The sequence below is a fragment of the Coregonus clupeaformis genome, chromosome 13 (assembly GCF_020615455.1).
Source record: "Coregonus clupeaformis isolate EN_2021a chromosome 13, ASM2061545v1, whole genome shotgun sequence".
NCBI classification, from domain to species: Eukaryota; Metazoa; Chordata; class Actinopteri; order Salmoniformes; family Salmonidae; genus Coregonus; species Coregonus clupeaformis.
Genome location: NC_059204.1, coordinates 43,768,984 through 43,791,391, shown reverse-complemented (window position 1 = coordinate 43,791,391; position 22,408 = coordinate 43,768,984). Strand labels below are relative to the sequence as shown.

Genomic DNA, 22,408 nt, shown 5'->3' with positions numbered 1-22,408 from the left:
CAATAACAGCACTTACAGTTGACCGGGGCAGCTCTAGCAGGGCAGAAATTTGACGAACTGACTTGTTGGAAGGTGGCATCCAATGGCGGTGCCACGTTGAAAGTCACTGAGCTCTTCAGTAAGGCCATTCTACTGCTGATGTTTGTCTATGGAGATTGCATTGCTGTGTGCTTGATTTTGTACACCTGTCAGCAACGGGTGTGGCTGAAATAGCCGAATCCACTAATTTGAAGGGGTGTCAACATACTTTTGTATATATAGTGTATTTCAAGTAACAGTCATTTTTATATATAATGTAAGCATTTGTTCACCTTGTAGAAGAGTAGAATGAAGTTTAGAGCAAATGCAATGAACAGTGCCAGAAAACGCAGATTGTAAAAGTTCCGAGAGAGGTAGTTCTGGGAAAGAAAGAGACAAAATAAGTCGTATTAATCCAGGTGGACAGAGGAACTGACAGTATCCAAATTGCCACATCAGCAAAAACTATTAGAGGAAAGCAATTATTTAACTGCCATATCTAACCAAGAATTTGTTTCTTTGGATGTCCAGCTCAGTCCAGAGTTGGAACCCTTGCTCCCTGTGTTGTTTCTTATCTTTCTTAGCCTTGGTCTTCTTTTCCTTCGGTTCCTCCTGCTTCTCCTCCTCTTTGGTCTCAGCTTCTTTCTCGGCCTTCTCTCCATTTTCAGTGCTGAAAATTAAGTAATAGGATGTTTGGTTTTTAGCACGTTCCAACAAACACCACAACATTAACGCGTGTACAGTATGGTTCATACAGGGGGATGAGAGAGTGTAGGGGAGGCAAGACAGGTAGGAAGATGGCCTGATGTACTCACTCTGCCTTCTCAGGCTCTGGAGGGGGCTCCTCTAAGGCAGGAGCAGGAGCAGGCTCAGCAGCTTGGCCATCAGCAGATGCAGCAGCACCCTCCTCTGGTTGCTGCCAACCACAAGAAAAGGTCATTAGTATAAGTGAATGTAGACATACTTTACTGGAAAGCTCACCATGCACTTTTTAGTCTCTGCATTAAAAAGGAAAGGTGCCTCACTTGTTTCCTCCTGGTCAAAGGAGTACCCTCGGGAGTAGGAGGCTCAACAGTGGCCTCAATTCCCATGTCACCAAGTCCTCCTGGAGCATCGATGCGTGGTGGCCCCCCACCTTCCTTGTCTTGGTTGTCCTCCTGCTCCTCCTCTCCACCACCTGTGTCCATTTGGTCAGTCACCCCTCCTGCCTCCTGCTCCTCCCCAGCCCCAGGCTCCCCTGGCAGGTCCCCATGCACCTCGTCCTGGGTGGGGTCGGGCATACTGGCCAAGATCTCTGTCACTGTGATGTTCTTGGCTCCCTCCACCAGGCCTCCTCCAAATAGAGTTTGCCAAATGAGCAAGAAGAAGCCCTTACATACACTGTAGATGAAGTGCAGGATGCCAATGAGGATAGTCCAGAAGAAGGTGGCCAGACCCACCACTATCTGCTTGATAGTCATCTTCCTCACCCTGCGGTACTGCCTGCGCAGGTTACGGAAGGTGAAGATACTCAGGAAGTTCAATAAGCTGTTGATGAAGTCTGCAAAGGCAGAGCTGGACTCTGGCTCTCCTTCCTCTCCATTGCCCTCTTCATCTCCCCCTCCTCCTCCTCCTCCTGCTGCCTCAGCTCCTCCTTCAGCCGGCTCATCATCATCATCCTCCTCCTTCTCCTCATCCTGCTCTGAGATCTGGGAGGCGATGTTCATCTCAAAGATGGTGTCCTCGCAGAAGTTGACAAACATCTCCATCTTCTCAGACTCGCCCCCCTCATTGACAACATCAAAGATGAACTGTCGTTTAGACTCTCTGACCTGAGGCATCTCCCACTGTGTGCGGTTGACCTCACTGATCTCAAAGTAAATACGCTCTATCTTCCTGCTGGCACCCATGATCTCTATACGTCCCAGGAAGGGGCGGAAGTAGTTGAGTACACTCTCTGCCTGCTCTAGGAAGTTCTTCAGCCTGAGGTCATGAGGCACATGTTCAGACAGGTTGGTCAGCAATACTGCAATGTTAAAGCCAATGTCTTTAGCTGGCTCCTGGAAGCGGTCGGCAAACTCCTCAAAGTTGATCATGTCATTCTCATCGGCCTCTGAGCAGGACAAAAGGAATTGGATCTCAGAGGGAGAGTACTGTTTCTGGCTGTCCATTGCCTTCTGAAAGTCCTTCTTAGAGATCAACCCTCGGGGGTCGGTCACGTAATCACGGAAGGCGTCTGACGCCACAATGTCCTTCAGTTTGAGGAACATGTCAAAGAATTTGAGGATCATCTCCACGTTGCTGGAGGACTCCACCAGCATGTCCACCATCTGACGGGCAATGGTGCCATTCACAACATTACCTGAAACATGGCATAAAATGGAAGCAAATAATGAAGGAGGTGAGAGAAATGAAAGAGAAAAGGCAGAAACAGCAGAAAGATTGTCATGAAAATGTATTTTTACCCTCCAGTAGAGAGAGTAGCATAACCACCATGTCTTTCTGGAGGTCCAGTAGCTCCTTCAGCAGGTCAATCTGGCTGGAGTCCTACGAGCACAAACACATACAGTGCCTTCAGAAAGTATTCACACCCCTCGACTTTTTTTGTTGCGTTACAAAGTGGGATTAAAATGGATTTAATTGTCAAGTTCAACACTAATATATCTTGATTAGATAAGTATTTAACCCCCTGGGTCAATACATGTTAGAATCACCTTTGGCAGCGATTAAAGCTGTGAGTCTTTCTGGGTAAGTCTCTAAAAGCTTTCCACACCTGGATTGTACACTATTTGCCTATTATTATTTTAAGAATTCTTCAAGCTCTGTCAAATTGGTTGTTGATCATTGCTAGACAACCATTTTCAGGTCTTGCCATAGTTTTTCGAAACAGAATTAAGTCAAAACTAACTCGGCCACTCAGGAACATTCACTGTCTTCTTGGTAAGCAACTGCAGTGTAGATTTGGCCTTGTGTTTTGGTTATTGTCCTGCTGAAAGGTGAATTCATCTCCCAGTATCTGGTGGAAAGCAGACCAAACCAGGTTTTCCTCTAGGATTTTATAATATAATATAATATGCCATTTACCAGACGCTTTTATCCAAAGCGACTGACAGTCATGCATGCATCCATTTATTTTTAGGTATTGGTGGTCCCGGGGATCGAACCCACTACCATGGCGTTACAAGCGCCATGTTCTACCAATTGAGCTACAGAGGACCACACATTTTGCCTGTGCTTAGCTCCATTCCGTTTATTTTTTATCCTGAAAGACTCAGTCCTTAACAATTGCAAGCAGACCCATAACATGATGCAGCTACCACGATGCTTGAAAATATGGCGAGTGGTACTCAGATTTGTCCCAAACATAACACTTTGTTTTCAGGACAAAAAGTTAATTGCTTTGCCACATTTTTTGCAGAATTACTTTAGTGCCTTGTTGCAAACAGGATGCATGTTTTAGAGTATTTTTGTTCTGTAACGGCTTCCTTCTTTTCACTCTGTCAATTAGGTTAGTATTGTGGAGTAACTACAATGTTGTTTATCCGTCCTCAGTTTTCTCCTATCACAGCCATTAAACTCTGTAACTGTTTTAAAGTCACCATTGGCCTCATGATGAAATCCCATGTTTTTTTGTTTGTATTATCTTTTACCAGATCTAATGTGTTATATTCTCCTACATTAATTTCACATTTCCACAAACTTCTAAGTGTTTCCTTTCAAATGGTATCAGGAATATGCATATCTTTGCTTCAGGTCCTGAGCTACAGGCAGTTAGATTTGGGTATGTCATTTTAGATGAAAATTGAAAAAAAGGGTCGGATCCTTAAGAGTTAAGCACAGTGTTACTCCTGAACTTATTTAGGCTTGCCATAACAAAGGGGTTGAATACTGACTGAAGACATTTCAGCTTTTCATTATTTATCTGTAAAAATGTTGAAAAACATAATTCCAGTTTGACATTATGGGATATTGTGTGTAGGCCAGTGACAATAACTCTCAATTGAATCCATTTTAAATTCAGGCTGTAACACAACAACATGTGTAAAAAGTAAAGGGGTGTAAATACTTTCTAAAGGCACTGCACAGAACACTTCACAACAATTACATTTAGTGTTACAACTGTGCATTTCAGGCCTGTAGACATATAATGATAGTGAAGATAATTCTTATGCCAATGGAATCTCACATTGCTAGAGAATCTAGAAGTATTCATGCAGTATGACAGTAATGGGATGGCCTGAACCCATATGGTTTGGATTTCAGTGTAAACACCTTTCATTAATGAGTATTCAATGAGTTCACCAGCACAATGAGTCTCCAAATCTATATGAATCTGCTGATAAAATGTCCTTTGCCACTGACTATGTGCTCTACCACTCCTAAGAGCCATGCTGTATCTTCTTTGATAAATTCACCCACAGTGGTTAAATAACTTATCCTGTACGTCATCTGAGGTCTGCTCTGTATATACAGATCACTGCCAAAATAAAGGAAACACTTGACTAAATGAGGGATACAAAGTATATTGAAAGCAGGTGCTTCCACACAGGTGTGGTTCCTGAGTTAATTAAACAATTAAAACATCCCATCATGCTTAGGGTCCTGTATAAAAATGCCCAGTTGCCCATTATTTTGGCTACAATGGGTAGAAGAGATCTCAGTGACTTTGAAAGCGGGGTCTCACAGGAGCATAGGGGGTTTAAAGTGTGTGTCTGTGTGTGTCTCAGTCACCAGATCTCAACCCAATTGAACACTTATGGGAGATTCTGGAGCGGCGCCTGAGACAGCATTTTCCACCACCATCAACACCAAATGGTGGAATTTATCATGGAAGAATGGTGTCGCATCGCTCTAATAGAGTTCCAGAAACGTATGCGAAGGCGCATTGAAGCTGTTCTTGCGGCCAACTGCCTTTAAGACACTATGCTGGTGTTCCCTTTATTTTGGCAGTTACCTGTATGTACTCTAAGAAATAGATGATGAACTGGTACAAAACTGCCATTCGAGTAAATGCTTATGTCTCCATGGTAAGACAGAAGGAGCTGAAGGTTAAAAGGATAACACCTTACCCTTAAGATGATCCTTTGCTTGCATTTTATTGAGATACACATTTAAAATATTTCATTGTAAACAATTAACAAATCAGGGATTTTGTTTTACCACACACATCAACTTACATTTTACATGTATGCAACCTAAAATTCAAGAGAACCTGTATGTTCACTTGGTTTCTGGCCAACAACATTAGTTTAAATTATTAAAAGTGAAAAATAATATTCATTTTACACAGAAAGACTGGAGAGTAGCATGCATCTCCAACGTTATGCTGGAGCAATGTTAGAATTAGTGAGAAAGCATCATGTCAGAAGTGAACAGCATACAGCCAACCATACATTACTGTGTATAATGAGTGCACACGGAGTGGCAGATTAATACAGTGTAGGCTCCATCAGGGATTGTTAAAGGGCTGTCCCTTTTTTCAGTTAGCTTTACATTCACCTGCTTTTAAGAATTTCACGTTACTATCCCTAACGCAGACCATTAAAGGGGCAATCGGCAGTTGCTACATCCATTTTTGGACTTAAATTAAGTTAATAAATTAAGGATATGTACCCATTGATTCTTGAAGAATATCACTTATAAATGCCTCATGAGCTTAGTTCAACTGTCGTACCCCATCAGAACCCAAAATATAAGCTTGTTTTACTCCAATGTTTGTAAACAAAGTACATGTAAACAAAAACATGGTTAAAACTGTCATTTTGATATAACGTATGGTCAGTCCTTGCATCTATAGCTCTGTCTATGAATTTGAGAGGGGTTACATTTCTCCAGCCCCATCCCTCAGCTTTTTACCGAAACGGGGCGGGGAAAACGCTTTGTTATTGATTCTACTGCTGATTGCCACTTTAAAGAAGTTGAGTAAAGTCTGGAATGAGAATCCAATATACAGCAGGTAGGTTAGTAATGGAATTTTATAAAGCACTTGACGTTAACCAAATAAAACAATGTGGACCTCTGCCTTTCATTGTTGCAGTAGGTTGTTTTCAGTTGTTTTAATTGTTTTGGATGTTGACATACAATATTGCATGACAAAAAATAAGTACTTTTCTAGTTCTTATTCCAGCTTTAAAAGGCAGGTGAGTATAAAACAAACCGAAAAAAAGGAAACCAGGGATGAATCAGGACAAAACTGGTAAAAACTCAATCACGTCAATAATAGATAAATAAAATGAATACATACTTTACCCTGCATAGACCATGTGAAAGACAGTTTACATAATCAATATCTCCTAAGATTTGTAAGCAGAGTAAAAACGTAAAGACAGTGCTACATTTCAAAATACTTTGCCACGTGGTTTTTACTGTTAAACTTTTATCAAGGTGTTACGTACTAACATTACAACACTAATATATGTAATTATAAGTACTGTACATATCATTTATCAATCTACTAACTATTTACTCGTAAGTAACTAACATACTTACAGTATGATACAAATATGGCGTTAATTTCTTCAATTACCACTGTTCAATAGTGTGCCATAGTCATGTATTTGGTGTGTCTGCAAGCCAGTGCATTTGTGTGAATGTCAGTTAGAAAGACAGTGTGAGGAGATATCTGTGAGGGGGGTTGCTTTATGCATGGGAGTAAGAGCGGACGCTTTCATCACAATACGATTTAGTTCACCATTCCAGATTCAGTTTCTACAAACTACTTCTACCGTAATTATATATATATTTTTAGAAATTACAGACTTATCAGTCAAACAATGCAACAAAAGTGTTCAAGTTGTTGGCTTGAAAAGTGTTTGTTAAATGCAAAGTTGGCAGTCAAGTGTAAGTTCATAGCAAATTCTCACCCCTGCAATGGTAACACGGATCACTTAGATCGTGAAACCACAATGCTCTATTATAAAGTGCAGTTGCAAGTTGATACTGTATTTTGTGCACAGCAAGCAGTGTATACTAGCTACAACACATACAGATTTGTATGTTTACATATCAGATACGTGTGTGATATACAAGTTGTCATTTCCTCATGCACAACCAATCAATGTTTGCTTAAGGTAGATCATTTGTGGTTTCTAAATGCTGCTCGCTGTGTTTTGTATGGTGAGAGATGTGTATGTGTTGAGGCAGGTAGCTTGTACCTGTGCCAGCTTCATCATCATGTGGGCAAAGACGTGAAGGAAGCCCACCACTGCATCCCACAGCCTGCTGTGGGTCAGGGACTGCTGGTTGCCTGTACACGGACCCTGAGGGAGAACACCAGGTACGGTCACACACATACCATACCCAGTAACATCCAGTCATCTACATACTGTACAGATTCATGGGTTTATACTCACCTGGATGTACTCAGTCAGACTGTTGAAGATCTGTTTAGCCACTGTCATGGCCTTGGAGAAGTTCTTCTTGCCTGGCTCATCAATGATATCTTTCCCAGAATAATACCAGTAGAAATCACTGATTGACTCCTAGATAGATTTGATAGAGAGATAGAGAGATAGATAGAGATAGAAGAGAGGAGAAAGAGTAGAGAGGAGAAAGAGAAAGAGAGAAGAGAGAGCGAGAGAGAAATACGTGCATGGTGAAAGGGATAACAGGACACCTCTTTAACAGGTATGTGTTTATAGTCAGAGCGCCAGTACCTGCAGTCGGAGTAGGTAATCCACAGTGCAGATGATGATGTTGATAGTGGTGGTGCTGCCTGTCTGTGTCCGCAAGTAGTTCTGGAAATCTGAGACAAAACATACAGTAAGAGTCCACTCAAAGACTGCCAACTTTTGATTAGCATTACAGCATCGTTATTCAAGTCACGATTCAATGATACATCTGTCATTCCCTAAATAGAACACCATTGGCATAATTCCTCTCACCGTTATTGTGGCCCTCACAGAGCAGCTGCAACATGCGGAACAGATCACAGGTAAACTCATCATCCGACATGACTTTCTCACCTGGAGGGGGCGAGACAAAGGGAGAGAGCGTCACACTAGTTCTAGGAGTACTGGACATCTTTAAGAGTAGGGGGGTTCAGTCAGGCTACCTCTATCTGTGTGCAGCGTAGGCTGGAGGCTAACTAGAGAATTTGAGCCATTCATCAGAGTGTTAGCCTGTGTGTGCCATGGTCAGCAGCAATAAGGTGAGTGTGATGAGCATTGCACAGCTCTCCATCACGTCTGCGTAATCGTATTAGTAAGAGCTGCAATAACCTCCTTACAGACTGTCCATCTTTCTGATCACCTTGGCAACATAGATGAACAACAGTTTTAGTTGATACTGGGTTGTTTACTGTAAATACTGTGATGTCACGAGAGGCTGTGTCCTGGAGGGACGTTACATCCCCCTGAGGTGGCTGCAAACCCAGACAGCTATGGCTCCATCTGCTGGTATGGTCGGGAACTCCACCCCTCTATGGCCAATCTTCCCACGCAGCTGAAACAAATGAGGAGCTGATGAGCTGAAGGTTTGGGAAGGGAAGAGACACACTGAGGGAGTGTGTGGGGGGTGAAGAGACACAGTCTCCAACCTGGGCTCTCTGGAGGACAAGAGTGCTGCACGTCCACTTCCATGAGGAATATAAGGATTTGGAGATACTTACCTTTGGGAAATACTCACCTTTGGATATATGCACCTGTGGAAATACGTGAGAGACATTTGGAAGGACTTTTTGCTGGGTTGGCCACTAGCTGCAACGTGGACTACAGTAAGGCTGGGGAAAAGTTATCTGAGCGAGTGAGAATTATGATTTTGGATGTGGAAGAGACATCCCTGAACTGTTAACCCTTAAAGAGCCACAAGAGAACAGAATTTTGTTATATTTTCGTTAATTTCCCAAGACCTATAATAAAATCCTTGTTTTGTTTGAACCTTGTCTCCTTGCACTACTTGGAGCAATCCCGCTGAAAGCTGTGTAGCCTCTCGTGACGTGACAGATGGTGGAGAATACAGGCACGCTCAAGCGTTAATAGTGCATGTCAGAGGAGGATACCGAAGGTTTGATCACCCAGTTTTCCAAGTTGGCCGTAGGCTCCCCCGCACGACTGAAATGGAGGACATATTGAAAGCCCTTGTTGCTGGCCAGCAAGCCCAGATGCAAGCAACGTGGCTCTCTTGGAGGAGCAAAAGAAAGCCAACCTTCTGAAGGCAGAGGAATTGCAGTTGCAGAGACAGAGGGTTGTCCAAAATACCCGCCCAATAAAGGCAAGTGACTTTATATCTAAGATGGGAGCTACCGATGACATTGAGGCATACCTGCATGCATTTGACGCCACGGCCACTAGGGAAGCCTGGCCCAAGCAACAGTGGGTTGGTCTGTTAGCCCCCTTTCTAACCGGGGAATCGCTGAATGCTGTCCGGGACCTGGGCCCTGACCAGGTTACTGACTATGATGCCCTGAAGTCTGAGATCCTCAGCAGATATGGACTCACAAAGTTTGGTATGGCCCAGCGCTTCCACAGCTGGACCTTCCAACCAGACCAACCTCCTCGGGCGCAGATGCATGAACTTGTCCGAATCGCAAGGAAATGGCTGGATCCGCAGAGGAATACAGCAGCGGCGGTGGTGGAGGCCGTTGTGGTGGATCGTTACCTACGCGCCCTGCCTTATGAGGCAAAACGGTTCATCAGTCAACAGGCCTTGACCACGGCTGATCTGACCGTGGAAGCTGTGGAAAAGTACCAGGCCACAGCGGAGATGCTGAATGCTTCCCCGAAAAAGACCCCAGGAGTGCGGCCCCACCACAAATGGGAAGAACCCGTCCAAAGGACCCCAAGGTCTCGAACCCAGCCACGTCAGGACTTATCCCGGCTCCAGGGGAGCCAGAAACCAGACGGGTCCAAGAAGAGTACACCAGGAGGGGGGAACTCGACAGTGTTACCGGTGTGGGGAGATGGGACATATCTCCTGGCAGTGTGGGAAACCAGCCGATGAACCTATGCCCACTGCAGAGTCCTCCAGCTCAGCACCCACACACCGTTTTGCCTCGCTCTTGGGAGTCGTAGATGGCGGCCCAGATCGACCCCCCCACCTGCCCGGTAACTGTGAATCACCATGATGTGGAGGCCTTACTGGATTCTGGTAGCCGGGCCACCCTGGTGCGTAAGGATTTGGTGGGCCCAACGTGTCTGACCCCGGGGAAAGTCCTCCCAGTTTCCTGTGTCCATGGGGACACCAGAGAATACCCCATTACTGAACTTACAATGACCAGCACACGGGGAACCATACACACGACGGCGGGGTGGTTGATTCCCTCCCCGTCCCTGTCCTAATTGGACGAGACTGCCCAGCCTTTTACCCACTCTGGAGAGAGTCTCAGGAGAGGATAACCCGAGTACCTCGGAAACGGAGAGGCAAGACTCATCCTGGGAAGGCTCCGGTGCAATCCTCCGAGTTACTCACTCCCGCCCGGGCTCTGATAGGGATGGCAGGTGCCCAGACCGACACAGAGACGGAGCTACAGAATCTGGACAAAGAACTGTCTGGTCTGAAGGGGACCGCTGAGAGGTATCGTTTGTTAAAGCAACAGTTAGACATGAAGACAGAAGAGTTAGATATCCTCCAGGTTAAACTCCAACAGAGCTCCTTCCTAAGCAACAGGAGGAGCTGGAGAGGCTGCGCAGGACCATCGAGGAGTGTGAGGAGACCCTGCGCAGTAGTAAGGAGGTCCAGAAGAAGGCAGAGGGAGAAGTACAAGGTGTTGGAGAACAAGATGAAGAATGCGGAGGCAGAGAGAGAGAAGGAACTGAAAGCTGCTCAACAGAAGCTAAACTCTGCTAAAACCAAGGCTGATGCGTTCAGTAAGAAACTCAAGGAGAGACAACAGGAGGCTGAGTCCCTGGTCCTAGAGGTGGAGGAGTTGAAGAGAGAGCAGGCTGGCAAGCACCACGGCAATGCGGACGCCCTCTCCCGGCGTGATGCCTTCTTCGCTGCCTTTACCCCGACGAGGACGTCGGTCCCGAGGAGGGGATGTGTGATGTCACGAGAGGCTGTGTCCTGGAGGGACGTTACATCCCCTGAGGTGGCTGCAAACCCAGACAGCTATGGCTCCATCTGCTGGTATGGTCGGGAACTCCACCCCTCTATGGCCAATCTTCCCACGCAGCTGAAACAAATGAGGAGCTGATGAGCTGAAGGTTTGGGAAGGGAAGAGACACACTGAGGGAGTGTGGGGGGGGTGAAGAGACACAGTCTCCAACCTGGGCTCTCTGGAGGACAAGAGTGCTGCACGTCCACTTCCATGAGGAATATAAGGATTTGGAGATACTTACCTTTGGGAAATACTCACCTTTGGATATATGCACCTGTGGAAATACGTGAGAGACATTTGGAAGGACTTTTTGCTGGGTTGGCCACTAGCTGCAACGTGGACTACAGTAAGGCTGGGGAAAAGTTATCTGAGCGAGTGAGAATTATGATTTTGGATGTGGAAGAGACATCCCTGAACTGTTAACCCTTAAAGAGCCACAAGAGAACAGAATTTTGTTATATTTTCGTTAATTTCCCAAGACCTATAATAAAATCCTTGTTTTGTTTGAACCTTGTCTCCTTGCACTACTTGAGCAATCCCGCTGAAAGCTGTGTAGCCTCTCGTGACGTCACAATACAAAATAGAAAACCTCTTGCTGAATCATAGCCAATAGGTTGGCATGTACTGTAAAAGCACATTCACAGCAGCAAGCTATGATAAAAACCTCTGCACTTTTAGACACACAATCAAACACCATTATGTCACATACACAAACAGTTGTCCATAAACACTGAAAACACAGTATACTACATACACAGTATACACACATAAAAGTACATGGTCACATCAACATGTATAGATACAATGGACATCACGGTATACAGACATACAACGTATGGAGAAGTTCACTCCCTCAGTTCCTTAAGTCAGTGCATGCAGACACACAGTCATGCATCACAGACCTACTGCACTCCTAACTCCACTGAGTGTAGGTTAGGGCCAGAGTTTGGAGTTCTGTCCAACCAAGGTAAATAGGAGGAGGGTTGATGTCATTGTGGGGGGGATTACAGTGTAAGTCATGTGATGGTTCACAGAGTTGGGTGGGGCAGACACAAAGGGCTTATAGGGGATCATGGCCAGGGACCAGGGTTAGCGAGGATGAATTTGAGAGATCGATGGATTCAGATATTGATTCCGTGCTTCGGAGTTTCAGTAGATCTGTGGTTAGACACTCAAGGGGAAAGAATGCTTTTCAGTCATTGTCTGTTGCTAGTGCACATTACTCTTTGAGAGTTGAATAAGTTTGCTATGTATACATAGAAATGTATTTACCTGAAGAATAAAATGGCATTGGCATTACCTGACATGACTGAAAAGTTATTTCATAAACTCCTTGAGTGTGAAATTGAATAGAGGTGGGCTCCACAACACGAGATAATTAAAAAGAGAGAAAGAAGATGAAGGTGACAGGGAGAGCAAGAGAAAAGAGAGAAAAAAAGAGAGACAGAGGTATCATTTACCCCGTTCTGACTTCATGTCTGAGGACCAGCAAAGGAGGGAATGGGAGAGGGGAGGGAGAGACGCAATGATGGCAAGGTAGGGAAAGAGAGGGCCAGTGAGTTGACAGACAACAGTAGAATACTTAGGAGTTGGGAGGGGTGGTTAACAACATTCTATTGTCAATAATTCTAAAATTAGTTTACAAGAATATTACACTTACAAAATATTCTACAAATAAACAGAGTGTAAACAACACAAAATATTAGCGAGTCAAAATACAGTACTAGACAGACACTCTGTAAATTCAAATCACCATCTGACAAAATTACACAGTTAGATCAAAACATTTAATCATTCAATCATTATTGGACAGCAGAGTTTATGGATGTTACTACAACTGAACATTCATAAGATGGAGGAATGAAGTGGAGGAACTATCCCTCAGTGACCATAGGTCCTGATACTGAACGTGTGTGTGATTGCCTGGACAGGACATGGATGCAAAGGTGGTGCAAGGTGGGGCAAAGGTGGTGTACCAGTGTCCAGTATGGTCAGAGGTTTAAAGACTTACTTGTTCCCTCCTCCGACACCATACCCAGCCCCTCTGCCTTGTTCTGTCTCTCAAAGGCATTCAGGTCCAGGACACTGTCATGAAAAACAACACTTTTCTAAGCATACAGTCACCTTTTATCAAACTTCATAAGCTGTTGACTCCATTTTCTAGTATGTAAGTAAGTTCTACTCTATACTTGAGTAATTCAGGGGTGAAAACAAAAACCTGCATGTCTGCATTAGAGCCTGGACACTCAAAAAGAAGCCAACATCCTTCTTATCCTTCAGGTATTCAAGCATTTTCTGCAAACAGACAGTGAGACCAGTCAATAACTTCTATAAACTCAGGTCAGATGGATAGAGCCCACTGGGATGATACTTACCTGTTGAACCTCAACGTTACCACCATTTAGGATGGAGATGCCCAGTTTAAGAGTGGAGGACACCATGCAGCCAGTCTCACCTAGATGGAGCAAAAAGTACTCTTTACCATTCTAGATGACGGGTATAAATAGTCTTTGTAATGTGTCGACCATGACAGGTATCCTTCAAACACATGCACTGTGACTGAGAGACATTGACTTGTAGGGTTAGCCTGTAGGCAGCCTGCAAGATGTTCTGTATGGGCCGGGGAAGTACCTTTGCAGGCACTGATCATCTGCAGCACCATCTCAGCCGCCCCACGGTTGTGGAGACGGGACTGCTGGTATAGGAGTCTCTGCTTCTCCATCTCTTTCTCCTGCGATGGACACAGATGCTGTGACTGTGTCCTGATGGTCACACATCCCACCCCGCAGTCACTCCGCATTCACACAGCTTGTCCCTAGCTGGCTAGACGTTCTCCCTAACCTCCACTGACTTGCAGCCCTAAATGTTGAAATAGTGTAGGCCTATAGTTTTATATGCTACATATCACAGGCGGCTGGTGGCACCTTCATTGGGGAGGACAGGCTCATCGTAATGGCTGGAATGGAATAAACGGAACAGTATCAAACACATCGTTTCCATGTACTTGATACCATTCCATTGACTCCATTCCAGCCATTATTATGAGCCATCCTCCCCTCACCAGCATCCTGTGCTACATACTGTATCTATCTACATTTGAAATAGTTTCTCATTCTCAGTATCTACTCTCTGCTCTATTTCTTGTCATTTTCCTAGTATTGTATGGGAAAAACCAATTCAAACCTGCATGCTTCATGTGCTTTTTGACTCGTTTTCCACACATTTCATTATCTTTATATCACCCGTCTGTCTCATTCTCTCTCCCCAGTTAATTAGTCATGTAGTCGTTAAACTAGTTCTTCACGTTTGCTGACTGGAGCAAACGTTAGACTACAGCAAACAGCCCTGATGACCTTGCATGCTGCAGTGCTATTCAATGCAAAGGACCATACAGGATCTATTGAATAACCACAGTGTCTCCCCTGGTGTCTTATATCACACATTGAACTTTACACAGCCCTCAGAGTGGAGCAGTTCTGCTGAAAGGAATATTATGACATTTTTATTTTTAAAAGCCCAAACATCTCTTTGTCACAGAACCACATTTACTGTAATCTTGCTGTAATGCAGTTAAGCATATATAAGGTATAAAAACTAACCAGATTTAATATTGTAACCAACATTTTCTTTAAACCAAAATGTAATTAAAATACTAACATGTTTTATCAGTTCCCCCCACCCACAGCATCCCACCCTCCTAACCCACCCACACCCACCCAAAGCCACCCAAAGCACCACCCACCACCCGCGTATGCCTGACCATGGTCTACCCAGTAAGTGTGGTGAAGGTGTACTTGACATTACTTACTGAGTTTCCATGGAAACTATAGGGATTTTTGGATACAGTTTGTCTACCAGTGAATGTGTTGTTGCTGTAACTATGTGTACACATACTGTTACTGTACGTGTCAGTCTATGTCTGGGAGAGAAGACTGGCTTTCACTGTAGTTTATTTGTCAATACGCTAAGTAAGTATGGAAAGGAACAACATTGATTAGTAACATTCAGTTAATAGAAATGAACGTGTTATGCCAGAGTAAGTGGAAGAGCAGAAAGAGAACATGGAACTGCCACAGACAGAGGGGGCAGAGGTCAGTCAAAGGTTTATTAGTTGGTTACGGTGTGAGAAACAGACAGGATCAGTTCTGTTAGAGATTCCCATCTGAGAAACAGACAGGATCAGTTCTGTTAGAGATTCCCATCTGAGAAACAGACAGGATCAGTTATGTTCGAGATTCCCATCTGAGAAACAGACAGGATCTGTTCTGTTAAGAGATTCCCATCTGAATCTACATGAAAGACCATACAGTACACAAGGGGTATGAGCCGACAGTGATAGGATAGACTTGGGACAATGTGTGGTAGTATACATGTGACTTACAACATGGCTAATGGCCTCCTCCACTCTAAAGGTAACTATTTACAGAACTCCTATTCATCCAAATATACCACTTACATAAATATTGAAATATACCGATATACACCCAGTTTATTAGGTACACCCATCTAGTACTGGGTCGGACCCCCCTTTGCCACCAGAACAGCCTGAATTCTTCGGGCATGGAAAGTTGCTCAATTGGTATCAAGGGACCTACCGTGTGCCAGGAAGACATTCCCCACACCATTACACCACCAGCCTGTACAAATGACACCAAGCAGGATGGGACCATATAATATAAAAGGTAATGCTGCTTACGCCAAATCCTGACTCGACAGAAACTGGGATTTGTCGGAACAAGCAATGTTTTTCTACTCCTCAATTGTCCAGTGTTGGTGATCGCGTGCCCACTGGAGCCTCTTCTTCTTTTTTTTAGCTGATAGGAGTGGAACCTGGTGTGGTTTTTTGTTTGTCGTACCATTCTCGGTAAACCCTAGACACTGTCGTGCGTGAAAAGCCCAGGAGGCCAGTCGTTTCTGAGATACTGGAACCAGTGTGCCTGGCACCAACAATCATACCACGCTCAAAGTCGCTTAGGTCCCTTGTTTTGCCCATTCTAACTTTCAATCGAACAGTAAATGAATGCCTCGATGCCTGTCTGCCTGTTTTATATAGCAAGCCACGTTACTCACTGTCTGTAGGAGCGAATAATTTTTGTGAATGGGGTGGTGTACCTAATAAACTGGCCACTGAATGTATATACAAACTACGGAAAATGTAAAATGTATTTCTGGCGAAAAAAATGGAGGAGCCATTATATCTTGACAACATTAATTTGACCCATGTAAACACATTCTGCCTGCCAATTTGAAGGAATACACATCAGTGGAACTTTGTGCTTAGCAGGTAGGTCAATACTTTAGGATGGTCCATATGATTTTTGTATGGTCTACAGCAGGGTTCCTGAACTGGCGGGCCGAATTTGGCCCGCAGAATTTGGCCCGCAGGTGGTTTCTGAGCAAAAAATTATAATATATACAGTACCAGTCAAAAGTTTGGACACACCTACTCATTCAAGGGTTTTCCTTTATTTTTACTATTTTCTACATTGTAGAATAATAGTGAAGACATCAAAACGATGAAATAACACATATGGAATCATGTAGTAACCAAAAAAGTGATAAACAAATCAAAATATATTTTATATTTGAGATTCTTCAAATAGCCACCCTTTGCCTTGATGACAGCTTTGCACACTCCTGGCATTCTCTCAACCAGCTTCACCTGGAATGCTTTTCCAGCAGTCTTGAAGGAGTTCCCACATATGCTGAGCACTTGTTGGCTGCTTTTCTTCACTCTGCCGTCCGACTCATCCCAAACCATCTCAATTGGGTTGAGGTCGGGGGATTGCGGAGGCCAGGTCATCTGATGCAGCACTCCATCACTCTCCTTCTTGGTCAAATAGCCCTTACACAGCCTGGAGGTGTGTTGGGTCATTGTCCTGTTGTAAAACAAATGATAGTCCCACTAAGCCCAAACCAGATGGGATGTGCCTTGAATTCTGTGTGCCTTGAATTCTAAATAAATCACAGACATTGTCACCAGCAAAGCACCCCCACATCATAACACCTCCTCCTCCATGCTTTACGGTGGGAACTACACATGCGGAGATCATCCGTTCACCCACACCGCATCTCAGAAAGACACAGCGGTTGGAACCAAAGATCTCAAATTTGGACTCCAGATCAAAGGACACATTTCCAGCGGTCTAATGTCCATTGCTCGTGTTTCTTGGCCCAAGCAAGTCTCTTCTTCTTATTGGTGTCCTTTAGTAGTGGTTTCTTTGCAACAATTCGACCATGAAGGCCTAACTCACACAGTCCCCTCTGAACAGTTGATGTTGAGATGCGTCTGTGACTTGAACTCTGAAGCATTTATTTGGGCTGGTAACTAATGAACTTATCCTCTGCAGCAGAGGTAACTCTGGGTCTTCCATTCCTGTGGCGGTCCATATGAGAGCCAGTTTCATCATAGCGCTTGATGGTTTTTGCGACTGCACTTGAAGCAACTTTCAAAGTTCTTGAAATGTTCCGTATTGACTGACCTTCATGTCTTAAAGTAATGATGGACTGTCGTTTCTCTTTGCTTATTTGAGCTGTTCTTGCCATAATATCGACTTGGTCTTTTACCAAATAGGGCTATCTTCTGTATACCACCCCTACCTTGTCACAACACAACTGATTGGCTTAAGAAGGAAAGAAATTCCACAAATTAATTTTTAAGAAGGCACACCTGTTAATTGAAATGCATTCCAGGTGACTACCTCATGAAGCTGGTTGAGAGAATGCCAAGAGTGTGCAAAGCTGTCATCAAGGCAAAGGGTGGCTATTTGAAGAATCTCAAATATAAAATATATTTTGATTTGCTTAACACTTTTTTGGTTACTACATGATTCCATATGTGTATTTTATAGTTTTGATGTCATCACTATTATTATACAATGTAAAAATAAAGAAAAACCCTTGAATGAGTAGGTGTGTCCAAACTTTTGACTGGTACTGTACATATTTCTTACATTCTTTATATTGTTGGACATAAAAGACTGTAGAAACACCAGGAAATCAGCTCCAGGTGATTGTAATTTTGGAAATCTGTTCCCAAATATTCCCACGCATAATAGACACACGTGATTGTATACAAATGTAAGGAAGGTTTGAAATGATTATGTTTTCGTCAAATATTATATCTGTTTGGGCTTCTTACAATAAATTTGCATTCTACAAATGATTTGTAATTATGTTCCAGCCCACCGACCATCCGCTCAAGAAAAAAACAGACCCGTGGAAGAATCTAGTTGATGATCCCTGGTTTACAGAATGTGTTTTTTTCTGATCACTTTGTCATGCAACATCTCCAGAATGTTAACCACGATGTTAACCACAACGGCAAGGTACAATCCAGAAACATTTGGGTTGACGCAAAACACACATAAGGAGAAAGAGGGACCGAACAGATAACATTTAGGATGAAGCAACACACATACAGTATAAAGAGAGACGGAACAGACAGGAGAGACAAAAGAGAGATGAGGGAGAAGAGAGAGAAGAGAGAGATGTGCAGTGGATGATGTGGTCACTCGATGCGTTGAGAGCTACCGCTCCAGTGTCTCCCCGGTCCCCTGTCCCTGGTCGCCCCATACCAGTTCTGTCTGTCGCACCTCAAAGGACATCTCATCCTCAGCCCCTTCCTCCACCTCCTCTCCTCCTTCGTCCTCCTCACCAATGTGGCAGCTCTACAACACAAAGACAAGAAAAAAATAACATTACATACTGTAAACAACAAAACAACAACACATGAATATACAAATAACCATAACACGCTAAAACGTTACCTGCTAAAATGTAATTCAAACAGAAAGATAGCTCACCTTTGCCATAATATCAGCATATGCCATATATAGGTAATCTGTATCAAGTTTACTGTAACAAAGAGAAGAAAGAGGCAAGATGTCAAAGGTGGAGATGTGTATTTACTGTTGAATTCAATCCAAAAGCTGCTCAACTAAAATGCTTGAGGGAGAAAAGGAGTCCCACCTCTTTTCTGTGAGAGCAGTACGACTGAAATGCAAAATGAGCTGGTGAAGGGGGTCTGGCTTGGTCTCCGTCTCTTCCTCCTCCTCTCCTTCCTGCTCCATGGCTTTCTGGGAAAGAGAAAGAGATGTGGGAGTGAAACTATAGGAGGAAACTCGCAGATCCTGAAATCCTCAAAAGGTGAATCAAGAATGCGGCGGCAGAGCTTACAGACAAGTCGTCTATCATTCTGTCCTCAAAGGAGTAGCCCTCAGTATGGATCCAGTTGCGTTTGTATCCTTCCAGGAACATATTGGAAGCTCTATGCCTGTGAGTCAGACAAAAACGATGTTAGTATCTGTCTTTTACTTGTGACTGTGTGCTACTAACTATACAGTGAGTGTACGAAACATTATGAACACCTCCTCTTTCCATGACATAGACTGACCAGGTGAATCCAGGTGAAAGCTATGATCCCTTATTGATGTCACTTGTTAAATCCACTTCAAATCAGTGTAGATGAAGGGGAGGAGACAGGTTAAAGAAGGATTTTTAAGCCTCGACACAATTGAGACATGGATTGTGCATCTCTGCTATTCAGAGGGTGAATGGGAAAGACAAACGATATAAGTGCCTTTGAATGGGGTATGGTAGTAGGTGCCAGGCACACCGGTTTGTGTCAAGAACTGCAACGCTGCTGGGTTTTTCACGCTCAACAGTATACCGTGTGAATCAAGAATGGTCCACCACCGAAAGGACATCCAGCCAATTTGACACAACATGGGTCAGCATCCCTGTGGAACACTTTCGACACCTTGTAGAGTCCATGCCCCAACGAATTGAGGCTGTTTTGAGGGCTGGGGGGGTGCAACTCAATATTATGAACATATTAATAATATGTTCTTAATGTTTTGTATACACAGTGTATATGTGTTTGAATACAAGACTGTTGTAATCTCTCTCACCTGGGTAGGTTGTAGAGTGGCGTCATCCTAAAGCAGGCTACCACAGCCTTGCGTCTCTGCTTGGACAACAGTTTGTGCCACACCATCTTTTTGGATTTGAAGGGGTGCTCCGTCTAAGTGAGAGAAGAAAGAATTGAGAGAAACGGCACCACTGACATCATGCCATGTGTGTGAAGTAGGATTATATTGACGCTGTAGGATTATATTGACGCTGTAGGATTATATTGACGCTGTAGGATTATATTGACGCTGTAGGATTATATTGACGCTGTAGGATTATATTGACGCTGTAGGATTATATTGATGCTGTAGGATTATATTGACGCTGTAGGATTATATTGACGCTGTAGGATTATATTGATGCTGTAGGATTATATTGATGCTGTAGGATTATATTGACGCTGTAGGATTATATTGACGCTGTAGGATTATATTGATGCTGTAGGATTATATTGATGCTGTAGGATTGAAAATGGGTGTACTACTCTACTCACCACCTCAATGTGATAGAGCACAGCAGACACCTCCTGCACCCTCTTAACCACTTTCTCTGGAGCGTCAGCATCCTCAGCTTTCCCTGCCATCTCCTTATATAGGGACATCTGCCAACGCATGGACGGGTTCTCTACCTGAACACAACACACACACACACACTGCAGCTGGAGGAACACACTGCAGCTGGAGAAACACACACACACTGCAGCTGGAGAAACACACACACACTGCAGCTGGAGGAACACACACTGCAGCTGGAGGAACACACTGCAGCTGGAGGAACACACATTGCAGCTGGAGGAACACACTGCAGCTGGACCATCACAACAGAACACCATGTATCACTTTCTGTATAAACCCACTCCAACTTACCTTTCCTTGAAGATGCAGGTTGTTTTGCAAGAACTCCCTTACTTCCTCATCAGTGTCCCTCTGGAAGAAATGTTGTATTTATTTTGGAACAAGTTCTCTGTCTAGATATACAGCCCTATGGGTCTGGCACATAAGACTAGTCTGATACATGGTTACTATGGCAGAGTTATTTAAGACAGCCGAGGGCACACTACCAAAGAGTATCGGATCTTGGCCAGGTTGATAAGCTCCTGATCAGCAGGGGAACACATGTTGAGGCCGATGGGGAGCATCTTTTTCAGGGCAGCCACAATAAGTGACGTCTGCACTGAGTAACGGTCTCCCCGTCTCTTCTTCTTGGTACGCTCCACGTCTGAGCCACCAGCCTGAGAACATAAGGGGGGACCAAGGCGTTACACATGTCTTCTTCATACATACGGTTGGCGCCACAACCACTATGCGGGGCACTGTACCACGTATCAATTAACACTGCTTAGCATTGAACCCACGACAGCACTGATTCAATGGCACAACACTCACAATCACTATACTTTCTCAATAAAAGTCCTGGTCTACCTAATCATTATGAACACTACTACAATAGAAAAACAACTACTTCTACATTGTACTGTATATTTGACATTAAATGCACTAATCTATATACATGAACTTTGTGCAATCTACTAAAACCATAATGTGCTCGTCACATTATTCCCAGCTTGATACCTGTAATCCAGTGGAAATGTGACCATTTCTTCTCATTTGAATGACCTGTTGAGTTACACAGTGTCCCCCTACCTGTTCACCCGGACAGTAGCTATTACAATACCATTAACCTCTAATATCAAGAGCCATGGACTCCTCTCTGAACCCGTCATCTAGGTCAGTTCCTTCACATTATCATATCCTTCAGTATTTGCTGCAGGTGGACAGGCAATGAACAACCTACAGATGCCCAGAATGAGGGCTACATCTCAGCACCATAATGATCTGTTTCTCTGAACTCTTGGCTGGAAATGGGAGGGGAATGTGAGAATGTAATAATGTATTGAGAAGGACAGGGATTGGCGCTATGGTGGAAGGAGGGGGTATTGGGGTTGGGGGAGGACAACTGAAAGGAATCATTCTAATCTGTAGGACAGGAAATCAGTAAAACGGCACAGATAAAATCATGCTTACAAAACACACATTGCGTTCACATGAAAAATCATTCAGCATTCGAAACACTGGTTAAAAACAACCTTCTACAGTATGTTTCTCAGGTGGGTTTGGCACCAGCAGCACTAGGTGAAGAATGAATACGTTACATGGTGTTGGAGAGTAACAAAAGCTCCTGTTGAAAACACAAAAAACTATTTGCTGTTAGTAACATCATGTTGATGGGAACTAGAATCAGACGAAGGTGTTAGCTACCAATTAGAAAATCACACAAGCAAACCAAAATGTCCATGTGATACGTCCCATCGCCCCTGTGCTCTCCTCCCACTCTTGTGCTGTTTCTGTGAGGGAACATTATTGTCTGTTGTCTGCCGTCTCTGACGTCCCCAGCAAGCTTGTATGTGTGTATGTATGTGTGTGTGTGTGTGTGTGTGTGTGTGTGTGTATGTGTGTATGTAGT

The 22,408-nt window shown here is 43.9% G+C and overlaps 1 protein-coding gene across 4 annotated transcripts in view; it reads right to left on the bottom strand.

The window, feature by feature from the left end:
• The window catches only part of LOC121579541 (ryanodine receptor 1), a 63,675-nt gene that overhangs the window by 5,909 nt on the left and 35,358 nt on the right, over window positions 1-22,408 (bottom strand). The window contains exons 74-96 of one of the 4 annotated variants that reach the window (XM_041894225.2): window positions 21,006-21,176; window positions 20,812-20,871; window positions 20,439-20,573; window positions 19,945-20,057; window positions 19,211-19,307; window positions 19,004-19,110; window positions 18,838-18,889; window positions 18,610-18,702; window positions 13,664-13,763; window positions 13,408-13,487; window positions 13,251-13,327; window positions 13,044-13,117; window positions 12,493-12,510; window positions 7,881-7,961; window positions 7,653-7,741; window positions 7,350-7,478; window positions 7,152-7,256; window positions 6,242-6,247; window positions 2,463-2,544; window positions 1,044-2,359; window positions 834-934; window positions 523-688; window positions 312-398 (exon numbers count right to left, since the gene is read on the bottom strand). In XM_041894225.2, coding sequence (XP_041750159.2) covers window positions 312-398; window positions 523-688; window positions 834-934; window positions 1,044-2,359; window positions 2,463-2,544; window positions 6,242-6,247; window positions 7,152-7,256; window positions 7,350-7,478; window positions 7,653-7,741; window positions 7,881-7,961; window positions 12,493-12,510; window positions 13,044-13,117; window positions 13,251-13,327; window positions 13,408-13,487; window positions 13,664-13,763; window positions 18,610-18,702; window positions 18,838-18,889; window positions 19,004-19,110; window positions 19,211-19,307; window positions 19,945-20,057; window positions 20,439-20,573; window positions 20,812-20,871; window positions 21,006-21,176 — 3,339 coding nt within the window. Of the gene's footprint in view, window positions 1-311; window positions 399-522; window positions 689-833; window positions 935-1,043; window positions 2,360-2,462; window positions 2,545-5,066; window positions 5,085-6,241; window positions 6,248-7,151; window positions 7,257-7,349; window positions 7,479-7,652; window positions 7,742-7,880; window positions 7,962-12,492; window positions 12,511-13,043; window positions 13,118-13,250; window positions 13,328-13,407; window positions 13,488-13,663; window positions 13,764-18,609; window positions 18,703-18,837; window positions 18,890-19,003; window positions 19,111-19,210; window positions 19,308-19,944; window positions 20,058-20,438; window positions 20,574-20,811; window positions 20,872-21,005; window positions 21,177-22,408 lie in introns of all 4 variants that reach the window. The other 3 variants (XM_041894226.2, XM_041894227.2, XM_041894228.2) reach the window with 3 other exon arrangements.